Source organism: Phyllostomus hastatus, unplaced genomic scaffold, assembly GCF_019186645.2.
Source record: "Phyllostomus hastatus isolate PE091 unplaced genomic scaffold, TTU_PhHast_1.1 phas_scaffold_193, whole genome shotgun sequence".
In the NCBI taxonomy this organism is placed as follows: Eukaryota; Metazoa; Chordata; class Mammalia; order Chiroptera; family Phyllostomidae; genus Phyllostomus; species Phyllostomus hastatus.
Window position 1 is genome coordinate 13,640,746 of NW_025334015.1, and position 15,671 is coordinate 13,656,416.

A 15,671-nucleotide genomic window follows, 5' to 3' on the forward strand; every position below is an offset into this window, starting at 1 on the left:
GGAATCAAACCAGAGACCTTTTGCTTTGCAGGATGATGCCCACACTGAGCCACAGCGGCCAGGGCCACTGCAGCTTTTTAAGTGGAACCTGCAAGACAGGACACGCACGTCTACAACAAACGTCACCAGCACCATGGAATCTGCTGGTCCTACAGCCACTTAAACTGCAGCCAGAACCTGCGGCAGAGGCTCTTCTTGCTCTGGGCCTCCCTCAGAACTTGTCGCCTTCAGAGGCTCCCAGTACATCAACTGGTGCAGTGTTGCCCAGTGTCGTCTCTGCCACCTCCCGAGTCTGAAGAGGCCTTCCAGCAGCGTGCCGCTGAGTGGCAGGAGGAGCAAGGTGCGCTGACTGTCCTCAGACTCAGGGCAGGTGTGCTGGCACACTCTCCGGGATCGTTGTTGACAGGACAGGCCCCTGAGTCATTTCGGGGTCCATTTCCTCTCCTCTTGTATTCAAGTTATCAATGCACATAATGCCATCAAAACCAGGGGACTTTGTGGTGTGCCATGTTGATTGTGCCAAGACAATCAAGGTGTCTGGGTGACACTTTGGGGAAGTATTGAAAACATCCTTAATATTCTCAGAGAGTCCTTTAGGCTTTACCTTATGTCGTTCAGGGGTCTGAGTGAGCGTTCTTGCAGCCATACACCCTTAATTTGACTTTCACCCTCAGACTTCTCCGACTTTGAGAAATGTTTACCAGCTGGAAAAACCACGGGTAAGAGAAGGTTATACTTGCCAAACCAGCAAATCCCTGGGCTTCCGCGTCTCCCCCAGATTCTGCCTGTAGGCTGAACAGCTCCTCCTTCTGCTCATCTCGCTCCCTGGACATTCAGTGAGAAGAAACCCAGCCCCACTTTCAACATTCTGTCTGAAGGTCTTCTTATCATATGTTTTCTAGAGTTGATGAGGGGCATTTTCTATCTTTCAAGTTTCCATAGGCAACATTTTGCCAATTATTCCATAACCACGGGACGCACGTTGTCCTTGCTCCAGCCTCTTATAACCACACTCTCGCTGCATTCCCAGTCCCCAACCGCTGTGTATGCCCCAATCCTCCAGCCTTTGCTAACAGCCTCTCCGGTGTTTTTCCAGCCTCTAACCACCAGCTGTCCCAGGGGCAGAATTCCAACAGCCTGAGAATGGAAGCTACAAGCCTCTTGTGGTTGGGCTCTGGAATAGCGTCACTTCTGCTACATTTCACTGATCAAAGCAAGCTACAGGGCCCGCCCAGGCCGCAGAGGGAAGAAATGGGCTCCTCTCTTCATGGAGAGTTACACAATATTGTGACAAAGTTTTTCAATCTGTAGCGGACACCTTCACACTAACATGTGGATACAACTTTAGAATAAATTCCAAAAAGTGAACTTGCTGCATCTAATGCAAATATGCATTTGTGAAATATTCCCACATCTCCTTAACAGGTTATGTCGATTTTGAGCCTCACCAACAATATTAGGAGGGTGCCACATGAGGTTTCCCCAGATCGCAAACATAATGCGCTATCCAGCTTTTTTTTCTCTGCCAACCTGACAGGTAAAAATGACATCTTCTTGTAGTTTTAATTTGGATTTTGCATATTACGAGTGAAATGGGGCATATTTCATTTATTAAGAGCCCAATGTATTTTTTTTTCTTGAAACTGGATATTTACATGTTTGCCGTTTTCAATTTGCTCTGGAAGCTTGGCTCACCATCTTCCAATGCACGTGAGAACTCGTACATGGTAGTACTGGGAGACTGGGATACCAGTTCTAGCGCAGGGTCTCTTGAGTCTCAGAGCTAAAAGTTTCCTTGCTTACCCAATTTTGGCCTTGCTGAGGGTAACAAGTTCTCTTCTCACGTGGGAAGGGCCACTAGTATGAGGAGCTCTAAGGGAACACATGGTTCTCTAATAGGAGAAGACCTGGGTTTCTACATATTTTCCTCCAAATCTCACTGCCCCAAAAGGAGAAAAGTCATGGGGTAGGGAGTGGAGAATCCTGAGTCCTAAGTCTGTAGTTGCTCCAGTTTTCCAAAATCACATGAAGATCCAGTCCTATGGACCCCTGTGTACGTGTGCGCTGGAATTGAGTTCTGCAGTGGTGGGCCTTGTGGGAACAGCTCTGCCCTGAAGCCGGATACCTGGGTTTGAGTCCAGTGACCTTGGGCAAGTGACTTCCCCTTCACTTCAGTTTATTCACCTGTGAAAGGTGAAAGCAACTTGCAAAGCTAAGCTGTACAAATATCGGTTGCTGTGATGTTCATCTAGAGGTACTGAATGCCACCCAGGATCTAACTCGAGGTGTAAAAAACATCTCGGTAATTTTAAACCATCATTGCCCACCAGACATCACTATTTCTCTCAACCCGAGACACTAGCTATGCCTGCCTTACTCTTACAATGCTACCATGAGGAGTCAAACTCAAGGTTACGTGCACAGTCCACCAGACTGCCACGTGTGCTCCAGACTTTGGGCACCAGGTGCAATTCAGGGATCCCTTGGGCCACCCTCACTTCAGACCAGCTGGCTAAAACTTAGGGGGCTCACACAACCACTTTCAGGTTCCATAATTTGCTAGGATGACTCACAGAACTCAGGACTTCTGACGATAGTTTTATTATAATGAAAGGATACAAATTAGAACCAGCCTAAGGACGAGACACATCGGGAAGACTCTATGACCGAGAGGGTTCCAAATGCAAATTTTGGGGTCCTCAGGAATGTGGTTGCCTCCTGGCGCTGATGTGTGGTAACATGCAGAGTATTGCCAACCCAAGAAGCTCATCCACATGCGGTGTATATTCAAGAAGGAGCAACAAGGCCACTGTGGCTGGAGCTGAGGGGCAGCAGCAGGCAACCAGGTCAGAGAGGTAGCTGGATGGAAGCAGGAAGACCCCCTTAGGAAGTTCAAGGATGCTCTTGAAAATACTGAAGATTTTTGTGGTGAGCAATTAAAAGGATGCTGGGAGCTCCATGAGGAGAATACGCTGACTATAGGCCACCAGGCTCGCCAGAGAGAGGCAGGGAAAGAGACAGCTAAGAACAGCCCTCCTAGGGGCAGGATGAACCTCAGAGACTGCCCTCAGCAATTACCCTGCGAATTGTGGGGGTAACTTGTGCTCCGTGTCATGACAGAAAACAGTAAAGCAGCCAGCCGATTATCAGTGGAGCCTAACATTGGAGTGTGAACATAGATGCAAAAATGTATCCCCCAAATGTGAAGTTGTTTAACTAAAGCTGAAAGTCAATATAATTCACTATATCAATAGAAGGAAAACAATCACATGATCACTTTAAAAGAGGCTGAAAAAGTAAATGACAAAGTCCAAACACTCCCTTTACTAAAAGAAATACTCAGAAACTAGGAATTATAGAGAATTTCCTCAACCTGACAAAGGACATCCATGCAACACTCACAGCTAACATCATCCTTCATGGTGTAGGACTGCATGCTTTGCCCCAAGATCAGAAATAAGTCAAGGTTATATGTTCTTACCACTTCTGTTCAATATTGCACTGGAGGTTCTAGATGGGTACTTAGAGAAGAAAATGAAGTGGAAGTTATCCAGACTGGAAAGGAAGAAGTACAAATGACTCTACTTTTAGATGACATGATCTTGTACACCAAAAATCATAAAGAATTCACTAAAAAATGATCAGAACTAGTAAACATCTTCAATAACGTTGTGTATTACAAGATCAGTTACATACATCACTAGCAATTCTAGACACTAGCAATGAAAAATCTCAAATGGAATTAATAAAACAATTCCATTTAGGGTCACATTGAAAAGAATAAAATATCTCAGAATACATTTAACAAAAGAACTGTAAATCTTGTGCTCTGAAAACCACAAAAATTGTTGCAAGCAACTAAAGAAGACCTCAATAAATGGAAAGATAGTCTACGTTTATTGTTTGGAAGATTTAATATTGTTAAGATGGCAATTGTCCCCAAACTGACCTACAGATGAAATCAATGCAATCCCTGTGAAAATTCTAGATGGCGTTTTTGCACAAATTAACAAAGTGGTGCTAAAAATCATATGGAAATACAAGGGACCCGGAATAGCCAAAACAATCTTGAATAACAACACAATTGAACAACTAGCTCTTCACAATTTCAGAACTTACTGTCATGCTGCCGTCATGCAGACAGAGGGAGAGACATGGGATGGAACTGGGAGTCTAGCAATAAACCCTCACATTTATAGCCAATTGATATTTGACAATTCAGCTGGGAAAAAATAGTCTGTCCCACAAACAGTGTGGGAACAACTGGATATCCAGATGCAAAAAGAAAGAGAAATGTCGGCATCCTTCTTCACAATTTAACGTGAGAGACATGTTAGACAAAGGCATAAACAGTCAAGCAGGAGAGTGAAAAGAATGGACGAGAGAAATGAAATGATTGCTGAACCATACCAAGGGCCCCCTTGAGGTCCGCGGTCACAGTTTAATTGGCAGGCGGACCAGTCAGCTTGGTGTCTCTAACCACCAGCAGTTGCATAGGGCGGGTGGGCAGTGGGCAGACAGTTGGATTTAAACAGAATCCTGAGAGGAAGAAGTGAGTTGAGAGGCAACAGCTGTCACTGGGGAGGGCTGACGGGGGAGCTCGGAACAGTCAAGCCTGAGTAAGAGCAAAAAGTACAGAGCAAAAAAAGAGGTCAGAGAAGAGATTGAGGACAGAGGGAGGTTTCCTGATCACTGATCACAAACTCCAGAGGACACAGGAGTTTGGAGGGCAGGAGAATGGCATCAGAAAAGAATTTACAGAGGTTTATGGGCACTAAATCCCAAGTCCTTTGGGATATTATGGGATCCTGGATTTCCGGTGAAGGGCACGAACAAGTAAAGGGCATCCTGAGATTGGATCTAAGGGTGTCAGGTCAGATAGCGGTGGCAAGGCTGCCAGTGTTGGGTCAGCTCAGGGTTTGAGGGTGGGAGACCTTCCTTAGCAACATGCAGATGAGCAGAAATAGCAACAACTATCTTTTATTTATTATGTGTTTGGCATGTGTTTGCCAGGCTCCACGCAAACTGCACTTCATCATCGTCGTACTTATGCTTCATACTTTCCTATCAGGTATACTTTATGTCGCCTGTGCTCCACCCACCCATCCCTTCCTGCCTTCCTGCTGCACTCCTGGCACTCACTAATCTTTTTTATTGCTTCTGTAGTTCTGCCTTTTCCAAAACGTCATAGAATTGGAATCAGACGTTAGGTAGCCTTTTCAGACTGGCTTCTCCCACTAAGCACTGTGCATTCCCCCATGTCTTTTCATAGCTTGATAGCTCATTTCCTTTATTTATTGAATAATATTCCATTGTATAGGTGTACCACAGTTTGTTTTTCCATGAAAGACTTCTTGGTTACTTCCTGCTTTTTGGCAATTATGCAAAAAGCTAATATAAGCCCTCATGTGCAGGTTTTGTGTGGACATAAGCCCAATTGTGGGCAGTATGGTAAGACCGTGCTTAGGTTTGTGAGTGGCTGTACCATTTTGCATTCCCACCAATAGTGTGAGAGTTCCTGTTGCTCCACATGCTTGTCAGCATTTGGCATTGTTTAACCAGCCTGGTTAAATCCAAATAGATGCATGGTGGTATTCATTGTTTCAATTTGCAATTCCTCAATGACGTATTACACTGAGCATCTTCTCATATGCATGTATTTTTATCTGTGTATCTTCTTTGGTGTATATATTCTCTTTTGTCTATATATCATCACTCAGATCTTGTGCCCATTTTTAAAAATCGGGTTGTTTTTTATTGTTTTAAGTGTTCATTGTATATTTTAGATACAAGTCCTTTATCAGATATGTGTTTTGCAAATATTTTCTCCAGGTCTGTAAATTGTCATTTCATTCCCCTTAAAAGCCTATTTTTTCATTAGTAAAAAATACTCTGAGCATCTCTTTAAGATGACTTATTTACTACATCATTTTTCCAATCAGAATAATATTTCATGCAATAAATATAGCAGTGTTCATTTAACCACTTTCTTATGGCTGGATTAACAGGTCCATTCTAATTGTTTGTATTGTACACAATGTAGCGATAAACAATCTTTTAACTAAATCTTCTTGTGTAATCTTATTTTCTTAATATACATTTTAGAAGTGGAATAGCTGGATCAAGGGGTTCTTATGTTTTTTAAATGTTTGATTATTTATTAGAATTGTCCTACAGAAAATATCTCTCAGTTTACTTTCTTATTTGCAGTGGAGGAGAGAGCATCTATTTCCCCAATCTCTTGTCAAGTAGGTATTATGAAATGCTTTACAAATGGAAATAGCTTTCTTTTCTTTCTGAATATAAAATAACTCATGCTTGTGCTATCATTCAAAACTATTTGTGAACTGAAAGGTTAAAAATAGTTTTTCAGCCCTGGTTGGTGTGGTTCAGTGGAATGAGCACTGCACTAAGAAGCAGATGGTGACCAGTTCAATTCCCAGTCAGGGCACATGCCTGAGTTGCAGGCCAGGTCCCCTGTAGAGGTGCATGAGAGGCAACTGCACATTGATATTTCCCTCCCTTTCTTTCTCCCTCCTTTCCCCCTCTCTAAAAGTAAATAAATAAAATTTAAAAAATAGTTTGTCATTATTTTATTTTGTATTTTGATTGCTAATGAAGTTAAACATTTTTTGGTCAGGAAAATATATTATCTTTAGTCTCACTTAAAATACATCAATCTAATGAATATGTAATAAATGTTTTGTGATAATATTTATAGCATTTGAATACTTATTCTGACATGGTACTTTGCTCGATATTACATAAACATGTGTAGAAAAATCAATCCCTAATCACTAAGAAATCACAGTCTAAGAAAGTAAATGGCCAGTCAACAAGTATTTATTGAATGCCTAGTATTTTCCTGAAATACTTTTATAACAGCTTTATTAAATTATAATTAACACATAGTGAACTGTGCGTATTAAGGTGTACAATTTGATCGTCTGCAACACATGCACACATCTGTGAAACCGTTGCCACAGTCACCTTGTCTGTTCTCCATCTCTCAGGGTTTGCTGTCCTTCATCGTCTGGTGTCCTGTGTCTTGAAAAGCATTGCTTCACATATCTTGTTTGGCTTTCCAGTTATTTATGTGGAAGGGTATATCCAGTCCCTGCTACTCCACCTTAGCTGCTATTTTAAGTGCTAGATCTGTTAGAAGTGAACACAATGGACAAAATGCTTGGCTTCTAGACAGCTGACATTCTAGGGGGGGTAGCATACAATAAATGCATGGAAATTAATATACATAAAGAAAATGCATGTCGACAAAACAACACAGCAGTGTGGTGGAGAGGCAGTCAAGGGAGGTGACATCTGAGGAGACGAGCTGTTGAGGAGGCTATCGCCTAAGACCTGAGATGACCGTGTTCTCACAGGAGGATCTGCGACGTGTCCAAAGGCCCCAAAACAGAAATGACTTGACTTGTTTGCTAGGACAAGTGTGGCAAGAGTGTATGTATTTAAGGTGGGAGTTGAGGCTGGTGTGCTGGGTAGAAAAGATCGTTGTTCCACTCACCCATCGCTGTATAAAAAAACACCCTATAAGTTAGCGGCACGGAACTACAACAATCAATGTCCTGGGGTTCCTGGGATCAGTTAGGAGCTCTTGCTAAGGGCCTCTCACATGGCTGCAGTCAGGTGGTGGCTGGGGCTGGGTCATTTCAAACTCATTCATTCGCCTGCCTGGAGCCTGGGCTGGAGAGAGAGACACCTGGAGGCTGGAACACATCCGGCTCCTCCGCTCTCTCTCTCTCTCTCTCTGATCTCTCTGTGTGGACTTAGGGTGGCCCAATTTCTTACATGGTTGCTGAAGGTTTTCAGACCAAGTATCTCAAGAGAAACTGGCAGAAGTTTATTTCAGCTTATTTCCAAACATAGCCTTGAAAGTCACAGGGTCACTTCTGCCACATTTGCTTCGTTGAGGTAGTCACAAAGATTTACCCAGGTCCAAGGGGAGGGAACAGACTTCCCGTTGGAAGGTGGCAGACACAGTGTGCACATGCCAGAGTGTGCCAATTGTGCCGAGACCGCCAGGGGATGCCTGGAACCTCAGATACTACCGAACCCTGTTCGTATTATGTTTTTTCTGTATATACCTACCTCGATATAAGTTTCATTTATAAATTAGGCACAGTAAAATATTAACAATAACAAAGAGTAAAATAGAACAATTATAACAATACACTGTAGTAAAAGTTATGTGAATGCTCTCTTTCGCTCTCTCTTGTTGTAAGCACCCCTTACTTGCAGTGAGTGGCTTGGTGTCACTCATTTCATGGGACCCTCGCTGACACCTTCACAGGCTCGGTGGTTTCTCGAGAGCACCACATCGCCATCAATCAGAACACACTTCATGTTCATGTCTTCCACCCACAAATTTAATGCCTTTTCCATCTTAACTGAGTACATACCCTGCACTGTGGCCATGACTTTTGCAGTTTGAGGTGCTACAGCCAAACTAGCATAATTTTTTTCCTTCTTCGCAATTTCTTGGATAGATGATTCATTCTTACTGTAGATCATACCAACCAGAGCATACAATGTTTTTCTTTCCTTATTAAGTCAAGGACTATCACTTTTTCCCTCAAAGGAAGCACTTTCCAGCCTCTCTTTGGCATATCCAAATTGCCAGCCTCACTACTCTTGAGCTTTGGGCCACTATTAACTGAAATAAGGGTGACTTGAACACACACACTGTGATATGGTGACAGGTGATCTGATGACCCAGGCGGCTCCTAAGTGCCTAACTGGTGGGGAGAGGGTACAGCGTAGAGATGCTGGACAAAGCGATGAGTCACGTCCCTGGGAGGACACAGTGGGAGGCCACGGAAGTTCATCACAGTGCTCAGAAAATTATACAATGTAAAGTTTATGAATTGCTTATTTCTGGAATTTTCCATTTTCAGACTGCAGTTTGTGGGGAGGCTCTGCCAGCAGGGTCCCTACCCCACCCCGTCTGACACTGATGAGAATAAGTCTAACAAGACGGGATCTGTTTGGGGACGAAAGGTGGCCGATCTGTCAGAGAAGGGCCAGGAGCCTGTTCCTCAATGGGCTTTTACTGTCACGGCCACCAGTCTGCAGTGACCTCGGAATGCTGTGGATGGCTCATCGAAACACAAGAAAAACATACACAGAGACAACTGAGTCCTGTGGAGAAATAGGGATGAAATGGCCACTCTTTCTAGTGGGGAGCACCTTGGCCACCCTCCCTAGGGGAGAGCGCCCCTAAGGGAGGGCCCCCATTCTCCTGCCTGAGCAGGCTATTATTGGGTTCGTTTGCATAAGAATTCAGGTAAAGCTCATTACTCATTTTTAGGAAGTAAGGATCAAACAATAGATAACAAGGAGTCTGAGGGCCTATTTTGAGTCAGGGTCAAAGAGCTATAAAACTTTGAGGAACAAATTTACTTCTTCTTTGGACCCTTATCATTCAACTGAGAGCATTCTAAACAAAGCAGGTTTCACAGGATTTTACATATTCTTTCTTAGGCCTGATCACCCGGGGACCCGCTCTTTCCAGCACAGAGCGGCACCACCCTGTCATTGTTTCAGGCTTAGGTGGAGCAAGGGAACTAAGGCAGCCAAGAGATTAGGAGATTTTCTCACAAACAATGAGGACTCAGGCTCTGCCAAAGCCGAGGGGTGAGGGTCCATCACTCCCTTTTGCTGTAGCCCCCAAAGTCCTTCCTTGAGGGCCTCCCACGTGATCATGTCTGTCTTAGGTCGTTCCCCCCTTGGGGAATCTTACCCATTATTGACTAACGGACCAAGCTTTGGGGGCCAGTTATGGATGAAGTAAAAGGAGCAGAAGCGGCGCTCCTGCCAGGGAGATAAGCTTTTGTCTCCTTGCTGGCTTATGGTTCTAAGGTCATTCCCTCAGCCCTAGCCTTGGCGGGGGTTACAGCTTCTGATACCAGGCAGGGCGGTTCCCAACATTGTACTGGGTTCAATTTGCACAGGAATACAGGTAAAGCTCATCAGTCATTGCTGGGCAGTAAGGATCAAACAATAGATAACATTCAAAGAACTATGAGGCCTTATTCTGAGTCAGAGTCAGTTAGCTAAAGGGCTGTGAAACTTTGGGAAACAAACCAACTTCATGCTTGGACCCTTATCAGAAAATTGAGGCCATTCTTAGCAAAGCAGTTTTCACAGGATTTTATGCATTCTTTCTTCGGCCTGATCGCCCCAGGGAAACCCGCTTTCCAGCAAAGGGCTGCACCGCCCTCCAGCATTGTTTCAGGCTTAACTCAGGCAGGGGAAGTAAGGCAGCCAAGAGATTAGGAGACTTCTTGCAAACAGAATGAGGACTCAGGCTTTGTCAAAGCTGAGGCGTGAGGGTCCATCCACCCCTTTTTCTATAGCCCCTCCAAGTCCTTCCCTGAGGGCCTCTTCGAGACCATGCCTGTTTTAGGTCATCTCTCCCCTGAGGCATCTCACCCAGCATTGGCTAATCAGTCATCTTCCCGGGACCATGCAGGGTGAAGTAAAGGGTGCAGAGGCAGTGCCCCTGCCAGGAAGATAAGCTTTGTCTCCTCAGTGGCCCATGGCCCCAAGGTCTCTTCACTCAAGCTTAGCCATGGGGGTTACAGCTTCTGAAACCTGGCAGGCGGTTCCCAATAGCAGTTGGCCACAGACAACTGAAACCCCAGAAAGTGAAAATGCTGATGAGGGGAAACTACTGTGCCAGCAAAAAAATTAAAAAATTATTGTAAAAATGATATCATTTACAAGACTGTTAAAAAATACCAACTACCTAGGAATAAATCCAACAAAATGTGTGTAAGAATTTTATACAGAAAACTATAAAAGTTTATTGGGAGAAACTAAAAACTAAATAAATGGATATATCATTTTCAAGGATTGTAAGACTGATCACTATGAAGATGTCAGTTTTTCTCAAATTGGTCCATAGAGTCAATAAATACCAATTAAAACGCCCACAGCTTTTTCTGTAGATCTTGACAAGCTCATTCTAAAATGTACTTGGAAATGTGAAGGATCAAGAATAGCAAGCCACTCTTTAAGGCGGAGGGAGAAAAAGAAGAGGAAGAAGAGGAGAGACATTCTCTACTTGACATGAGACTTATCATAAGCCGGTGTGAGACATTAGTAGGGCAGTGTGATGCTGTCACAGGAACACAAACAGAGCAACAGAAAGACAAATAGACCCATGTAACAGCAGAGCCCAGAAACAGACCCATGCACATATGGACATCGATTTATGCCAAAGATGGCACTGCCAGAGAGGGAAAAAATGGTCTCTTCAGTACATGGAGTTGGGATAATTGGGTATCCACAGGGAAAGAAGCAAGAAGAAAAGGGAGGGGTGGTGGGAGGGGAAGGAAGGTATACAGTCTGCAGAAATACTGGCACATATGCACTGGGAGACGTGTACAAGAATGTTTGTACCAACATTACTCATAATATCCCAAATTAGAGACAACCCAAAAATTCAACAGTAGGGTGGATAAATAAAATGAGATGTATTCATAAAATAGAATATTTTGCAGCAACAACAATGCACAAGCCACAGCCTCATACAGAATAGATGAATCCTAATTAAAAAGATAATATTGAATAAGGTAAGTCAGAGAATACACATGGCTTCTTTTATAAAATATTCAAAATCAGATAAAAATTTGAGTGATATATAAAAAAGTGATAAAGAGAGGCAAGCCAGAATTGTCTCCTTAAACTTCTCAGTCAACCCACTTTATCTAGGAAGGTTTCCCTCATGAGTCAGAGTTGATTTGAGAATGATCCAGAATTAACAGTAGAAGGCAAGAGGGTTTCTTTTCTTTCTTTCTTTTTAGGATTATGGGAAAAAGAGAACAGGATAAGTAGTGGTTTTAAAACTCTTTAGTGTCTCTGGTTTAGTGCACGATTAGGCACGACTCTCCCTTTCATACACGTTAAATGTATCATTAAAAAACTGACTGTGGGATTGAATGAGCGTGGATTTGCTTTGGTAGTTGTTTGAGATTCCCTAGTGCCCTAAATAGAACAATGAAACCAGTGATAGAAAGTGACTAAGAGAAAGTGACAAAGGGAAGATCCTATTCACTAGAATACAGGAAAAGTGAGATTAAGAGCTGATGATCACACAAAGTGAACTGTGAGCCAGGCCCCATTCTAAGGGCTTTACCTGAACTAACTCATTTCATTCTTACAAGAATGCTGTGAGGTCCTCATCTGACAGATGAAGACACCAAGGCACTCAGAGGTTGGTTAAGTTGGCTGAGACTGCAGAGCTGGGATTTGAAGCCAGGCATGCTGACTCTGGAATCCATCGTCTTAACTAAAGTGCTGGACCATATCATCTTGTTTCAGAAAAAGAAGAGATAGTATAAATTCTGATTTTCTTTGATTCTTCATACTGGTAGCTTAGAAATTATGTTGGCATTTTAGTATGACACACAAAGACGATTTTCTCCTCTAATGTATCCTTAGAGCTGATTCCTTTAGCTTTCCAATAGTAACTGTAGCATTCTCTTGGGTGACTCTTGAGAGTTAAAAATATAGCTGACCTCAGCTCTATTTTTTTTAACCTAACATGTTTGCTATTTTTAAAAGTGTTGCATGACTTACTCAAATTTGAAAAAAAAATCCGCTGAGATTTTTAAGTAAAAGACCCAAGATCAACAATTAGATTTTTGGCTTTCGAGAACATTGAAATACCTAACGGCTACATGTTGGTTTTCCTGTGCCAATGTTCTTTAAATCACAGGCCTTTAAGGAGACTTCTGGAGCAATTAATACACTAATCACCAGAGGTCACAAAGACCTGTCATAATTGAAGTCTTCTTTTTAACTTACTTACTCTGAAAAATGAAAAACAAAGGGAAAACCATTCGACTTCCAAATCAGGGAGAATGGAGAATGGTATTGCAAAGTATTGATAACTTTTCTGCCGGGTTCCGGAGTTCGAACATATGTAAACTATAAACTGTACAAAAGCAGTAAGCTATGTAATTCTTCTACAAACAGTCACACCCACCCACACAGACGAGAAAATCTATCATAATTGGAATCAGAGTTGCTGTTCTTTAAATAATGCGTTTGGGTCTCCTGAAAAGCTACAGAGCCCTGCTTTTTAAAGCCTCTCCCAAAGATGCTCGCCCTGCAGCTCTGGCGACTCCCTGGATACACCTCCGGACGCTCCCCGGCCTCCACTCGAATGTCAGCCCTGCGCCCGGGGCAGGGCTGAAGGGAGGGGTGGCCGAGGGTGGGGGGCAGAGAGAAGAGCGACGGTCTAATCCCCCTTAACCGCGGCCCCGCGCGGCGCCCTCCCTCGCGGGGGCTGAGACTGGAGAGGAAGTGGGGAGGCTCCGCTAGGTCCGCACAGCGGCGCGCCCTCATGCCCCCTCCCTTCTCTGCTAGGGGCCCCGCCACGCCTCCTCCCCGGCCTTCGCCCCGGGAGAGGAGCGCGCGGCGTGGGCGGGCGCGCGGAGAGAGACCGCGGGGAGCCGACGGCCTGCGCCTGGAAGCGAAGTCCGCTAGCCGCGAAACCCCCGGCGAGCCAGGCCCCACGGAGGCCCGGGAGACCGCGGCGGCCGGAAGTGCGGAGACGTCACTTCCGAGCGGTGCAGTGGCGGCCGCTAGGAAGATGGCTGCGCCCTGTGGCTCGGAGCGGCCCGCCAACTCGCCGCTTAAAATCCCGAAGATGGAGGTGCTCTCCCCTGCCTCTCCTGGTGGCCTGAGTGACGGAAACCCTTCGCTATCCGACCCTTCCACGCCTCGGGGAGCCTCCCCGCTCGGGCCGGGCAGTGCAGCGGGCTCGGGGGCAGCGCCGTCAGGGGGTCTCGGGCTGGGGCTTGGGGGGCGCAGCGCCGCCTCGTCCTGGGGAGCCCCGGCCGCCGCCTGCCGCGGCATGTCGTGGACACCGGCCGAGACCAACGCGCTCATCGCTGTGTGGGGAAACGAGCGGCTGGTGGAGGCACGGTACCAGCAGCTGGAGGGAGCCGGCACGGTATTCGGCAGCAAGGCCCCCGGGCCGGCCATGTACGAGCGCGTGTCCCGGGCCCTGGCCGAGCTGGGCTACGAGCGGACCCCGTCCCAGTGCCGGGAGCGCATCAAGGTAACCGGCCGCCCGGCCCGGGGCTGCGAACCCGCGGCAGAGAGGAGGCGGGGAGCGGACCTCGGGGGCGGGGCCGGTCTGCAGTCCGTGCTCTCTCCCGAGCCCGGTGGGCTACTCGCATCTCTCTGCCTTTTTCTTCTCTCCCTGGGAAGGGGTTGTTTTCCAGATGGCCGCCAGCCCGTAGGTTTCCTGAGTTTGAAGTTGGGCGTGCCTGCCGCCGCCCCTCTTTCTTGCCAATAGAAGACGTTCCTGCGTTCTGAAGTTGGTGGTTTCTCCTTGTGCGGGGTGGGCATCCCCGAGCCCGGGCGCCTCTCACCCCACCGGCGGGGCCTCGCTTTGTTCCAAGCAGAGGGGGCGCCTAGGCAGAGGCTTACCGGGACGGGATTGAAAAAGGGTAGCAAGGGGGGGCCGGTGGCCCCCAGTTTCGGAATTTTCAAATAAGTGCAGTGGCAGAGCCGTACATACAAAAAGCGCCTTCGGATGACTGGCCTTTGTGCCAGTGGTCTTGTAACCTGAGCTATGAAGGACAAGTAAGACTGTAGATGCTTTGGAGAATTGGAAAAGCTCGGTTGGAGCCAGATACTGCATTGTTACGCGAAGTTAGCTTGGTTGAAAGTTGGTCTGGGATTTGGAGTGTCCGTGCCTCCAGAGTTGTGTTTACTTGAGATGTGTTTCTGACTAAATGCTTTCATGAAAACCCGGTTTCCCCTGCTGTAATTATTGTGCTGGATGTGGTGGTGACAAGTAAAGCTCCCAGTGTGCATCTGGGTATCCTTGTGTACGTGGATGTTTAAATGCAGAGGCTTAATTTGGGCTAGAAATTCTTCCAGCAGCCAGGTTATTGTTTGCTGTTTTCACTGTTAATCTGGGTGTTCAAATTTGCATTATAAACTGATTTGGAGTTGTTTTTTAGGTAAACTAGTTCTCTCCTCACAGTGTCTGCTAAAAGATTCTTCCTCCCAGTTTTCACTGAACTACCTCTTCTTTATAGTCATAGTGTCTGTGTCCTTTTCTGGTAGGGATGGCTCTTTTTCTGGAACTGCTTGGAGGGTAGAAACCCAGTAAGGACAACGATAATCACACTGAAGAAGGAGACTGCTCCAAAGTTCGAGAGATCTTGGCTCAAGGAGTTCATCTGGGGGCCTTGTTCCTTAGAAAATTTAGTCCAGAAACTAGGACATTTGAAACCTGTTAATTATTCAGGGAATTTGGCACCCATTTCTCAATCACAAAATTAAGTTGGTTTACTTGATACACGTACCTTTGGGTCTTACCACCTCCCTCCTTTTTTTTTTTTTTAAACAGGGAAATCATTAGAACAGTAGTTTGTAGACAGGATTTGAACTGTGTGGGTCCACTTGTACATATACTTGTTTCAATAAATATAGAGTCAACCCCAGGTTCGCATTTGTGGATTCAGCCAGCTCCGATTGAAGGCAGTATTTTATTTTCTCCTTCCCAGCAGTGGTTGAATCCGCAGGTGTGAAGGGCTGACTGTAGTTGAGGTTTTGGGGAGTCATACGTTGCTTTCCAGTTTTCCATGGCATTGGGGGTTGGTGCCCCCAACCTCTGCGTTTTTCAA

The 15,671-nt window shown here is 45.4% G+C and overlaps 1 protein-coding gene across 6 annotated transcripts in view; it reads left to right on the forward strand.

The window, feature by feature from the left end:
* The first annotated feature begins 13,584 nt into the window (after nucleotides 1-13,584).
* Nucleotides 13,585-15,671, forward strand: part of MSANTD2 (Myb/SANT DNA binding domain containing 2) — a 28,031-nt gene continuing 25,944 nt past the window's right edge. For 5 of the 6 annotated variants that reach the window (XM_045860331.1, XM_045860332.1, XM_045860339.1 and 2 more), the window contains exon 1: nucleotides 13,604-14,089. In XM_045860331.1, coding sequence (XP_045716287.1) covers nucleotides 13,619-14,089 — 471 coding nt within the window. In that variant the 5' untranslated portion in view covers nucleotides 13,604-13,618. Of the gene's footprint in view, nucleotides 14,090-15,671 lie in introns of all 6 variants that reach the window. The other variant, XM_045860330.1, reaches the window with a different exon arrangement.